General features: G+C 43.3%; 1 protein-coding gene across 2 annotated transcripts in view; it reads right to left on the bottom strand.

Annotated features, from left to right (window-relative positions):
* Positions 1-13,731, bottom strand: part of CFH (complement factor H) — an 83,704-nt gene that overhangs the window by 50,623 nt on the left and 19,350 nt on the right. For both annotated transcript variants that reach the window (XM_038758332.1, XM_038758331.1), the window contains exons 2-7: positions 11,046-11,231; positions 10,617-10,722; positions 7,784-7,860; positions 6,916-7,110; positions 4,262-4,432; positions 2,272-2,445 (exon numbers count right to left, since the gene is read on the bottom strand). In XM_038758332.1, coding sequence (XP_038614260.1) covers positions 2,272-2,445; positions 4,262-4,432; positions 6,916-7,110; positions 7,784-7,860; positions 10,617-10,722; positions 11,046-11,231 — 909 coding nt within the window. The remainder of the gene's footprint in view (positions 1-2,271; positions 2,446-4,261; positions 4,433-6,915; positions 7,111-7,783; positions 7,861-10,616; positions 10,723-11,045; positions 11,232-13,731) is intronic.

Genomic DNA, 13,731 nt, shown 5'->3' with positions numbered 1-13,731 from the left:
GGTGCTCAAATCCTCCAAAGCAGCAATCGTTGGCAGGAGATGCCGGTGACAGTTCAGTGCCACTTGATATCCACCCAGACTCTCAGCATCTACTGCCCCCGATTGCAAATAACGGAGCCCTAGGCTTGCCTGCCTTTATTACCTCTTCATCACCTCCTCCAGCTTCTGCCCATCTGCCCCTCCCCAGCTCACATCCTGCGGCCTCCGTCCATCCTATTCTGTCCTTGGATCACCTTCCTTCCTTCTCTTTCCTTCCCTGTCCCAAAAAGTCTCCCACTGAGTTCCTTTTCTGTTTTCTTCTTTACGTTTCACACCCTCCCGTCTTTATCTTGACAGATAAAGTTGCCTTTACAAGAAGACCATTGCTTTTCTTTAATTTTCCTAATTTGCCCAGAGAGTCGATGACTCTACAGCAACCTGTGAAACATAAGGGTTGTACTTTTCAGGGTGAAACTTTCACCTTTTTCACTGAAATCCTTCTTGCTAGAATGCACTCCCATTTTCTCTCTGCGGCCTCACTGTCATTCTTAAAACATTTCTTCATATTCTTGAACTCTGGCTAAATCAACTTTCAGCATATTTTACTCTTTGCTGCAAATCCCAATTATTTGCATTATTTTTGATTTATGTCCTGTTCAATCCTCTAAGTAAAGTATTTCCTTTGCTCTACCCTAGTGTCTCTCCAATCTCCCTCCATTGTTCAAGAGTTAACTTGGAAAATCTGGTCTCTAAAAAATAAGCCTTGACCTTAGTTAGACTTGACTGAAGAACTCCTGAGACCTGTAAAACCCAAATAAAGCCTCTAGGGCGTGGTTTGGATTTTGATCTCTAGCCAAACAACACACCTGATTAGTGTTTGTACTAAACAGAAAGAATAGACATAGTCTTCAACCGGTTGATGTTTTAAAGTCATTCATTCAATCAATCGTATGTATTGATTGCTTACTGCATGCAGAGCACTGTACTAAGCACTTGGGAAACTATAAGGCAACAATAAACAGTGACATTTGCTACCCACAACAAGCTTACAGTTTCGGTGGGGGGTGGGACACACATACATCAATACAAATAAATAAAATTACAAATGTGTACATAGAGAAGCAGCATGGGCCTGGGAATCAGAAGGTCATGCATTCTAATCCCGGCTCCACCACTTGTCTGCTGTGTGACCTTGGGTAAATCACTTCACTTCTCTGGGCTTCAGTTACCTCATCTGTAAAATGGGGATTGAGACTGTAAGCCCCACAGGGGACAGGGTCTGTGTCCAACCTGATTTGCTTGTATCCACCCCAGTGCTTAGTACACTGCCTGGAACATAGTAACAGCTTAACAAATGCCATTATTATTTAGAGAAGCAGTGTGGCTTAGTGGAAAGAGTCCGGGCTTGGGAGTCAGAGGATATGGGTTCTAATCCTGCCTCCGATGCTTATCTGCTATGTGACTTTGGGCAAATCACTTAACTTCTCTGTGCCTCAGTTACCTCATCTGTAAAATGGGGATTAAAACTGTGAACCCCACGTGGGACAACCTGATTACCCTGTACCTACTTAGAACAGTGTTTGGCACATAGTAAGCACTTAACAAATACAAATAATTATTACATAAGTGCTGTAGGGCTGGGAGTGGGGAAGAGCACAGGGAGAAAGTCAGGGCAAGGCAGAAGGGAGATGAGGAAAAGGCTTAGTCTGAGAAAGACCTCTTGGAGGAGATGTGTCTTCAATAAAGCTTTGAGAGGGGATGAGTAATTGTCTTTCAGATTTGAGGAGGAAGGGCGTTCTAGACCAGAGGCAGGACATAGGCTAGGGGTTGGCAGTGAGGCAGGCAAGATCAAGGCACAGCGAGAAGGTAAGCACCAGAGGAGCAAAGTGTGCAGGGTGGGTTGTAGAAAGAGAGAAATGAGGTGAGGTAGGAGGAGGCAAGGTGATGGAGTTAAGTGACTTGCCCAAAGTCACACAGCTGACAAATGGTGGGGCCAGGTTTGGAAACCACGACCTCTTACTCCCAAACCCTTGATTTTGCCACTAAGCCAGACTGAGAGGAATGGTAGGAGGAAAACGAGGCAATAACTGGAGGGAGCCATGGAGTCAAGGGAGGGAAGCCACAGAGTAATAAAGCCAATCCTCATAAAGATTCCCCTCTCCCCCAAAAAACCCATCCTTAATTGGAATAACAACAGAAAAGCAACAGCAAAGTTGGCTTTGCTGAATTTTCTGTCAAATCAGCAGGTTTTTCAATTTGGTAAAGGAAGACAGAGACGCTAAGGAAACTTACAGCTACATCTTGGAGATGGTATCCAGCCACTGTTAGTACATTTAGCCTTCTTTCCTTCAGGTGGAGCTTGAAAGCCTTGGTTACACTGTAACTCGATCTCTTCATCCGCTCGATATTTATCCTTATCTGGTCTGAATACTCCATTGGCAAGAGAAGGGCGGTTACACAAAATTTCTAAGGAGGAAAATCATGATTTGTTTACTCTTTCATCGGTTTAGCAGTAGAAAATTAGGACTGTTGATTTACATCCCAATGTGGAAGGCTGAAGCAAGTCCAAAAGAATGCCCCCCCCCCAACACCTTTCCATATGAGTGTGTGTGTTTGCACACACACGTTGGGGGTGGTTGTAAAAGTTGGGAGAGGGGAAGCAGAGAGGAAAGAAAAAGGGGAGAGGGAGACATTTATGCTTCGATCAGCAGAAGCTCCCACCTCAACCTGCTATTCACAGCAGGTGAGGAGAAAGACAAGAGGTTATGAAATTATTTTTATTGTTACCCTCCCCTCTGCTCCCAGCCCCCACCATATTGGGCAACCTAGAGGACCACACATGCATGAGGTATTTGGGTCTTAACCTGACCTGATCTGGGTTCTGCTTGACTCAAACCTGGTCCAAGCCTGGTGAGCCCTGAAGAATCTGGGGCCTGGCGTGACTACTCCCTGCTTTTGAGAAAAATCTCCTATGATTGGCCCCAAAGCAGCCTTGACTGCTTTTGTAGCTCATAGCTGCCCTGCCAGACCGAATGTGCATTTAAGTCCTTTCTCTGCCTCTCCCCATGCTCCCCGCTGACTGCCCAGTTTGCTGAGGAACACAGCAAGAGATGCAGAGGATGGGGAGGGACGGATTTGTTAAGGGCTTACAGTGTGCCAGACCCTGAAATCCTGTTGGTTTCACCTGCACAACATCACCAAATTCTGCCCTTTTCTCTCCATCCAAACTGCTACTATGTTAATCTGATCATTTATCCTATCCCGCCTTGATTACTGTATCAGTCTCTTTGCAGACCTCCCTGCCTCCTGTCTCTCCCAACTCCAGTCCATACTTCACTCTGCTGCCAGGATCATTTTTCTACAAAAACATTCAGGCCATGTTTTCCCACTTCTCAAGAACCTCCCGTGGTAGCTCATCCACCTCCTCATCGAACAAAAACTCATCTAAGAAGGGGGGATAAAAGGGATTTAATCCCCATTTTTCAGAGGAGGAAACGGAGGCACAAATAATTTAAGCGATTTGCCCAAGGTCACATAGCAGGTATGTGGAAGAGCTGAGATTAATAATAATAAAAATAATGGCATTTATTAAGTGCTTACTATGTGCAAAGCACTGTTCTACAGCCCTGGTCCTCTGAGGCCCTGGTCTGGGCTCTTTCCACTAGGCCACATTACCAGGTAGAGTAACAACAAACAGAATTTGGTATCATCAAGGCCTAATAGAAAGAGCCCAGAGTTCTAATTCCCATTCTGTCACTGGCTGGCTTTGTGACCTCGACTTCTCTGAGTCTTAGTTTCCTCACCTGTAAAATGGGAATCAGATTGTGAGCCCTAAGTCTCATGACAAGGACTGTGTCCCATCTGCTACATTTTTTCTACCCTAGCACTTAGCACATAGTAAATTCTTGACAAATGTCATAATACATTTTTAAAAGGAGCAGAAATAGGTGGGACCCTAAGTGCCCAGTGTAGGAGAAGGAGAGTCTTTCCAAAATCAACTGAAACTCAGATGAGTGATTTCTGAGGTATTACTTCCTTCTACTTACATATTAAGGCATTGGTGGGCCTGAGAAATAGACATTTAAGAGAAGTCGAAAATTCAACCCCATTGATTTCCAGGCTGCCCACTGGGAGTTATGGGGGAGGGCGAGGGTTTGGGGGGGGGAGCGTTGGCTCAGTATGTTTTCTGTTTGGTGGGAGGGATTTCATCTTTAAAACAGCCATTGCCCTAAATTGTTTATGCTACTAAATAGGAGGAAAGATGAAACTAGCAAAAGATGACCTGTACATGATGGATGGGGATTCCATCCAGATTCCTTGCATATAGCATCTCCTCGTTCCTTGTAGTAATAGCCAGGATTACAGGAATATTGCAGTCGTTCATTCTCCTTGAAAATCGAGGTTGCAGTAACAAAGATCCCATTTTCAAGTTTGGGGCGCTCACAATAAATTTCTAAATAGGAAAAAATAAACAAAGATTTTAGGAAGAAGATTGGGAACCAAAAAGTATTATACAACTTGAAGGGCCAAAATGATACAGGTTCAGATATAAGAACAAATAGTATCAATTTATCAATTATAAATGATATCAATGAGCACTGTACTCAGTGCATGAAATAGAATTAGCAGAATTGATGGAACAAAGAATATATTTCGAATTTAGGGTCATACTGAAAATATCTCCTTTTCACTCCATTTGTTTCCAGTGGATGATGGAGTAATTAATTAATGATGGCATTTCTTAAGCGCTTAATATGTGTAACACTGTTCTAAGTGCTGGGGGGGATACAAGGTGATCAGGCTGTCCCACGAGGGGCTCACAGTCTTAATCCCCATTTTACTGATGAGGTAACTGAGGCCCAGAGAAGTTAAGTGACTTGCCCAAAGTCACACAGCTAACAAGTGGCAGAGGCGGGATTAGAACCCATGACCTCTGGCTCCCAAGTCCGTGCTCTTCCCACTGAGCCACGCTGCTTCTCTCTGAGTAATGGCGAAAGTTTGGTAAGAGACTCCAAGCCTGTTACATTCTTACTACTAGCAGTTCAGTTGGTTACAAACTCGTCCACCTCGTTTATATTAATCCTTCTTGCTCTTTTTTAATACTGGGATTCTGCTTTGAGGGCCAAAAATGGAAAAGGAGTGACAGGTAATTTCATGCATATAAACCTTCTGCAAACCACTGCATTCAAGCACGGGAAACGGAGAAGTACCAAGCAAGAAAATCATCATTATTTTCATGATCATCAAACTGCATGTGAATCGCCTATTTGTTGCAAGGTGCTGTACAAAAGAGAGATGCAGAACCTGCTTTCAGTGCCTTACAAATTAAGATAGACATCTAATTAGGAATATAATATTAAGGGTCTGTGACCAAAGGGATAAATACTGAAGAACATATAGAATTCAAATTAAAACAGGCAAATGATGTGCCAGCATGGGAATAGGTGCATTTAGTACAGCATATTAGTTTCAAAGGGCTCTAAATACAATTATTTTTACCTCCATAATATTTAGTAGTAATAATAATGGCTGTACTTCTTAAGCACATACTAAATGCCAAATGCTGCTTTGAGGACTAGCGTAGATACAAGATAATCAGGTGAGAAACAGTCCCGGTTCCCTGTGGACTTATATTTGCTTGTTGGAATCAGATGGCCTGGAGTGGTGGAATTGGGGAGTGCCCCTGAGAAATGGCAGAATTATAGGAGGATCCTGTCATACGTGAGACCTGTAGACTGGTGAAAATCAGGTGGGAGGGCATTCCAGACAGCGAGGAGGTTATGAGCCAGAGGCCACGGTTGTAAGAGGTGAGAGCAAGGAACAGTGAGAAGGTGAGCTTGGGAGGACTGGAGAGAGTGAGCGGTCTATAAGGCAAAAGCTACTGGAAAGCCTTGAGGATTTATTTCTCCAGAAAAGTTGGTTTGCTGAGGAGGGAACTGGGTCACTGCTGGAGGTTTTTTGGCAGGAAGATTTTCCAGGTTGCAGAATGCAATATATGCTGAAGGGAGAGACTGGAGGCAGAAAGATGCACGAGGAGGCCAGTGAAATAATCTTAATCAGAGGATGGGAACTTTTACCACAATAGAGGCCATTTGGGTGGAAAGTAAGAAGTGGATCTGAGAAGAATGTTTCTCTGAAAAGGGTACAACAAGATTTAAGAGATAGCTTGGAGCAAAGGTCTTGCTTTATAGGAACCCAATACAGTCTACTGCCAGGAGGAAGTTAGAGGGAGGAGATTTAAGAGAAAAGATGAGTTCATCTTAAGGTGGCAGTGAGAGATAACTTGGAGGCAAGAGGAACTGAAGACTATAGGGCAGGAGTGGAAGCAGTGTGGCTTAGTGGATAGAACACGGGCCTGAAAGTCAGAAGGACCTGGGTTCTATTTCCGGCTCCGCCATTTGTCTGCTGTGGGACCTTGGGCAAGTCACGCAATTTTTCTGTGCCTCAGTTATCTCATCTGTAACATGGTGATTAAGATTGTGAGCCCTATGTAGGGTAGAGACAAGGTAACCAGGTTGGACACAGTTCCTGTCCCAAATGGGGCTCATAGTCTTAATCCCCATTTTGCAGATGAGGTAACTGAGGCCCAGAAAAGTTAAGTGACTTGACCAAAGTCACACAGCAGACAAATGGCGGAGCCGGGATTAGAACCCAGGTCCTTTTGACTTCCACGCCCGTGGTCTATCCAGCAGGTCACACTGCTTCTCGGTGTCTTGATGTCTGATGATCTTGTATTCATCCCAGCCTCTAACACAGTGCATGATAGAGAGTCAACCCCTGATAAACATTACTGCTACTACTTACTACCGTGGTTTGGGGCCGCTTTGAGATGTCACCCATCTTCTACGAATCAGTTAACCACCAGGAATGAGCATGTCAAGGGGTGAGAAGGTGAGTAGAAAGAGAAGAAAAGTAGAAAGCATATCTTCCCCTTACCCACACATGTTGGTTCAGGCTCATTCCAGTTTCCATCCGTTGAGCAAAATATTTCCTTTTGTCCTTCCAGCTTATAATTGGAATTGCATTTGAATTGCACTACTTGGCCAAAATGGAATTCCTGGTCAGAGTCCAAATTACCAGACAAAATTATCATCCCATTCTTCGGAGCCGTAACTGGTAGGCACTTAATCACTGTAGACATACATATTTGCTCTTTAGGTATACTCAAAATGCTTTAAAAACTTTAACATGAAGTTGGCAAAAAATACAAAAAACAAAGTTACTGTGATAGTCTGCTTAGAAACATTTGTGATCCCTTCTGAATGTATCCCAGAGCTATGTGCAGCTAAGTATAATATCTTAGTAAATGCGTTTGTCTTGTGAATCAAATTTTCTGTTTTCTTTTTATCCTGGAATAAACATGGGCAGCATCAATAATCAGTTTCAAGTTTTGAAGAAGAAAAAGGACAAAATGAATCCTTTAAATCTGAGTTATGAGGACAAAAATCCATTTCACTATTTCTACTGTTGATTACCTAAAATCATTTAATCACAGTAATTCATGGCAAAGGTAACGTGAATTTTTTTCATTTTAACATATTCTAAATCCTTAGGTTTTGAAGTATGCCACTGGGTGACTGAAACCATGGTCATTTTTGAAACATAACAGAGATTGTATACCAGACTGAGTTATTAACTATTATTTGTAAATCACTTTGAAGACCAAAAGGATCGTTTAAATCCTAGAAATGATCTTTACCAAAAATAAACATAGTTATTAACCGACTCTAACCTTCTCATAGAATTAAATGTTAAAGTGCACGTGAACATCAGATACGGAATTAAAATGGTGTTACATACTGACCGTCACAGAAAGGAACGTCATTTGACCAACCATCAGCCTCACAATCTCGAAAGTCAGTTTGGCTTACCATTTTATACCTGAAAAGACAAGATAAAAATAATAATAATAATAGTATTTGTTAAGCACTTACTATGTTCCAAGCACTGTTCTCCCTGTGGGGGAGGGGGGGGACATACAAGGTAATCAGGTTGTCCCACGTGGGGCTCACAGTTTTAATCCCCATTTTACAGATGAGATAACTGAGGCACAGAGAAGTTAAGTGACTTGTCCAAAGTCACACAGCTAACAAGTGGCAGAGGCGGGATTGGAACCTATAACATCTGGCTCCCAAGCCCATGCTCTTTCCACCGAGCCACACCATTATCTGTGCTCACCTTCATAGGGAGGGAAGGGTTTACACCAATCTTAATACTTGATATTTCGATACCTAACAATAAGGCTAAAGAAAACAGGGTTGATGCATCAGCCTGCACTTGGGAAGCCAGACAACATAGGAACATTGGCAACGCAGAACTAAATATGGTCACAGCACACTTATCAATGATGCAACAATAGACAAGGAAGTAGATTATCTTTCTACAAAAATGTTCGGGGCTTGTCACCTCCCTCCTCAAAAATCTCCAGTGGTTGCCTATCAACCTCTGTATCAAACAAAAACTCCTCACTATTGGTTTTAAAGCTCTCCATCACGTTGCTGCCTGTTCCCTCACCTTCCTTTTCTCCTCCTGCATCCCAGCCCGCACACTTCGCTCTTCTGGTGCTAACCTCCTCACAGTCCCTCAATCTCGCCGCCAACCTTTGGCCCACGTCTTACCTCTGGCCTGGAACATCCTTCCTCTTCAAATCTGCCAATCACTCTTCCCCCTTCAAAGCCCTATTGAAGGTGCAACTCCTCTAAGAGGCCTTCCAGACTAAGCCCCACTTTTCCTCAGCAAAGTGTGGAGGCAGTGTAAAGGTCTACAGAGCTGTAGTGTTGTCTTCCCCCCTGCTTCAAAGACTTATTACATACACACTCTGCTGCCTGGATCATTTTTCTACAAAAATGTTCAGGACATGTCACCCCTCTCAAAAAACTTCCTCCTCAAAAAACTCCAGTGGTTGCCCATCCATCTCCACATCAAACAAAAACTCCTCACCATGGGCTTTAGAGTCCTCCATCTCCTTGCCCCCTCTTACCTCACCGTACTTTACTCCTCTACAACCCAGTCCACACACTTTGCTCCTCTAGTGCTAACCGTTTTCACTGTGCCTTGACCTCACCTGTTTCCATGCCAATCCCTTGCCCACATCCTGCCTCTGGCCTGGAATGCCTTCCCTCCTCCAATCTGGCAGACAATTACTCTCTCTCTCTTCAAAGTCTTATTGAAGGCACACCTCCTCCAAGAGGTCTTCCCAGACGAAGTCCCACTTTTCCTCATCTTCCACTCCTTTCTGCTTTGCCCTGACTTGCTCCCTTCACTCTTTCCCCGTCCCAGCCCCACAGCACTTATATATATATATATCTGAAATTTTATTTATTTGTATTGATGTGTGTCTCTCCCAACTAGACCGTAAGCTTGTTGTGGTCAATGAATTGCCACTGTCTGCACACAGTAAGTGCTCTATAAATACAATTGAATGAATGAATGAATGTTTACTGTGCTCTCCCAAACGTTTAGTGCAGTCCTCTGCATACAGTAAGTGCTCATCAAATATGATTGAATGAATGAGTTATTAATGGCATATCTCCTCCAGGAGGCCTTCCCTGAGTAAGCCCTCTTTTCCTTTTCTTCTACTGCCTTCTATATCTCCCTGACTTGCTCCCTTTATTTGTCCCCCCTCCCAGTCCCATGGCACTTATCAACATATCTATAATTTATTTATTCATATTAATGTCTGCCTCCCCCTCTAGACTGTACACTTGCTGTGGGCAGGGAAGGTCTGTATATTGTACTCTCCCAAGCACTTAATTCAGTGCTCTGCACCCAGTAAACGCTCAATAAATCCTATTGACTGATTGATTGATTTATGGTTGTGAAATTTGGGCCACACCCAATTCCTCAAGTAGTTTCTTTAGCGTCATTTATGGGTCATTCTCAATATCAAATAGCAAGATGAGATCACACACAGTGAAGATGTGAAATGCGGTTCGACTCCTAGCATCGAGGCTACGGTCACCTTAGAGCTGTCCTGGCTGGGACAAAATAGGACAAAGTGGCAGCAGGATTCCCACATACCCACTGCATGGAGAACTAGGAAACCAAAAGCAAGGAGAACGGAAGGTAGGTTTTAAGGACACAGTGAAACAAAGCCTCAGACAATGCTGGTTCCTAACTGAAAAATTGTAGTTGACTGTTGAAGATAGGCAGTGAAGAAAGGAGCTGTTTTTGAGCAAAAACTCTGTAAAGAACAAAAGGCGTTTTGTGTGATGCATTGGTGGGCTAGAGGAGTCCACTCCATTCTCCACTCTCCACTCCACTAGAAGAGTGGAGAGACGTGGACTAATTTTTTTTTAAAATTGATCCAGGAAGTAGAGTGAAGAAATACTTATAGTTACGATGATGATAATGGTATTGGTTAAGCACTTACTACCTACTGGGATAGGTAAAATATCATCATATTATCCCACATGGGGCACACAGTCCAAATAATCTTTATTAAGTGCCTACTGTGTGCTAAGCACTGTATTAAGCACTGACATAACATGGATCGCTCAATCGATGGTATATAGAGAGTGCTTACTTTGTGCAGAGCACTGTACTAAGCCCTTGGGAAAGTTGATAGAAAGTTGCCACTACTACTATCCACAGTCTTAGATTCGATAAAGTTTGATAAAATTTTCATTAACACATACCCTTCATCACATTTGTACACAACCCGTGAACCATATACAAAGTCCTTTTCTCGTGTAAGTTCGAAACTGCCAAATTGAATATCTCCAGGATGACCACAAGGTTTTTCTGGAAAGAAAACAAGAGGCATTACAAAATAATAATGTAGTGGCATATACAGCACCAAAGTATTATATTTGTCAAAATTGTGCAATTCAACCATTTATAAATTTTAAGAATTATTTTTATAAATTGCCATTTTAAAAATCACTCCGCTATACAATGTCTGTACCTTTGCTGTTATTTTGGGGGAAAATAACCACTCAAAACCACATATTTTTGCAATTCATTAGTTCATCTCAATGCTACATTTCCAAAATGTGCAAATTAAAATTCAAACTATTTACCAATTAGAGGTTTCTATAAATTCAACAAAGGAAGACAATTCTTACTCTGACACGTTTTACCCCTGACAGATTCTACCCAATCTCCATTCCTGCAGGTCATTGTTATGCTTCCAAGAGTTCTGTATCCCGGTCGGCATTTGTAAGTAGCAGTGCTCCCCTCCTTGAAGACCTCTCCATCCACGTTACTAACAAGGATTTCTGTCACCCTTCTCGGAGGGGGGTTCTTACAATCTGTTGGAAACAAAAACAGATCAGATTTTCTCAGATTGATCGTCCATGAACTTCAGAAGCATCTCCTCTCTTTCAGAATAAATCATTTGGATAAACAGCAACGTAGCCCTCAGGCCTGTCACGTAGGGCCCATAGGAGGGTGGGGTGGTGGGGGAAAGATGGAGTGCCAGCGACCATGGGACCACCAATCACAAGCTGGAGGGGAAGGGACAAGACAGGCAGGGAGGTCTCTCCATCCTTCGGTGCTATGGCATTTGTGGAGAGAGAGTCTGGACTTTCCCCGCAAACAGGCAGCCCCAGACCACCTGCTTCACCTCCACCAAAGAGAGCTCTGCGGTCATGTTCATTTGTGCATTCAGTCATATTTATTGAGCACTTACTATGTTCAAAGCACTGTACTAAGCGTCTGGGGGAGTACACTATAACAGTGGTCATGTGACTTCTGCTCCCTTAGGGTCTCTTTCGTGCTGTAGGAGCTGTGTTTCCCTAATGGCTATGTTGGAAGCATAGCTTTCTTGGACTGCTAAGGACATCTTAGAAGGACATAGCCAGCCTGCAGCTGACTAGAAAGCAGCATGGACTAGCAGATAGAGCACGGGCCCGGGAATTCATTCATTCAATGGTATTTATTGAGCGCTTACTGTGTGCAGAGCACTGTACTAAGCACTTGGGGAGTACAAGTTGGAAACATATAGAGATGGTCCCTACCCAACAACGGTGACGCTGGCAAGTCACTTAACTTCTCTGGGCTTCAGTTCCCTCATCTGTAAAGTGGGGATTAAGAGTGTGAGCCCCATGTGGGACAGGGACTGTAACCTGATTAACTTGTATCTACCCCAGCACTTAGAACAGTACTTGGCCCATAGCAAGCACTTAACGAGTACCAAAATTATTATTATTATTGCCAGCTCTTCCTCTTCCCACCCAGGGTAGGGACTGAAATGGTACGGATATGGAAAGTATTGAGCAGGTTGCTTTCTAGAGAAGGAGTCATGAAGATAATGGCAGGGATTGGGAGGAGGAGAAGCAGAGTGGGTTAGTGGAAAGAGCACGGGCTTGGGAGGCAGAGGTCATGGGTTCGAATCCTGGCTCTGCCACTTGTAAACTGTGTGACTTTGGGCAAGTCACTTCACTTCTGTGCTGCAGTTACCTCATCTGTAAATAGGGATTAAGACTGTGGGCCCCTCATGGGAAAACTGGGTAACCTAATATCTATCCCAGCACTTAGAACAGTACATAGTAAGCACATAGTAAGCACTTAACAAGTATTATTAATATTATTATTATTATTACTATTGTGATATTTCTGTTCTCGTTCACTCTGTGTTGTGCTACCAAATCTCCAGGCTCAGGGTAGCAACCTGGGGCCAATCCCCATGAATCAAAGCCCATTTTGGGCAACCCAGCCCTAATAAGCAAGTCACGTTGCCCAAATAAACCACAAAAAACACAACTTTTTTTGCAAAAAGCAGGAAAGAGCACAACACCGTAGTCTCTGCATCCAAGGAGAGTAAAACCGCAAACTGCATAATTAGCCCCAGCTCAGTGAAATGCAAGTGGCTCTGGTGGTTACTTTAGGTGAGACAGAGCTAGGGCGAGACCAAACCCCCACACTATACTTTTCTCATTGACATCCCCACCTATAGCTCTGATCAACTTTTTCAGACCTGAAATCTATAGTGTCCCCCTTCTTCAGATGTCTGAGAACATAGGTCAGTTTAGTATTCTGTCTTAATGAAAAGAGCATAGGTTTGGCGTCAGAGGCTGTGAGTTCTAATCCCGGCTCCACCACTTATCAGCTGTGTGACTTTGGGCAAGTCACTTAACTTCTCTGTGCCTCAGTTACCTCATCTGGAAAATGGGGATTAAGACTGTGAGCCCCGCATGGGACAATCTCATTACCTTGTATCTACCCCAGTGCTTAGAACAGTGATTGGCACATAGTAAGCACTTAATACTATTATTATTATTCAGCAATCAGAAATGAGGTGACTGCTTTGGACTAGAGGTTTGGAGAAGCCTGTGAACTTAAGGGGGAGAAATGAATAATACTAGGTATATTTGTTCAGTACTTACAATGTGCCAAGCATTGTACTGAGCACTGGGAAAGAGTCAAGATAAATAGGTTAGACACAATCTCTATCCCAAATGTGGTTCACAGTCTAAGGGGATGGAGTATAGCTATTTCATCTCCATTTTAGATGAGGAAACCAAGGCTCAGCAAAGTGACTAGCTGAAGATCACACAGAAGGCAAGTGGCTGAGCCAAGATTAAAACTCAGGTCCCCTAACTGGCAAGATGGTGCTCTTTTCACTGGACAACACTGCCTTCAGGGACTTGTTCTGACACCATCTATATTGCCATATTCAATCTAAAGGACTGACATAGAGCCCTGGGATAAAAGATTCCTCTGAGAGCCCAAGATATCTTTAGTTCAACATTTATGAGTTCTTGTCCTGTTAAGCTTTGTGAATTAAGAACAATTTAGTCCTTTCCTGAA

Source organism: Tachyglossus aculeatus, chromosome 16, assembly GCF_015852505.1.
Source record: "Tachyglossus aculeatus isolate mTacAcu1 chromosome 16, mTacAcu1.pri, whole genome shotgun sequence".
NCBI lineage: Eukaryota > Metazoa > Chordata > Mammalia > Monotremata > Tachyglossidae > Tachyglossus > Tachyglossus aculeatus.
This window is presented reverse-complemented; position numbering and strand designations above follow the sequence as displayed.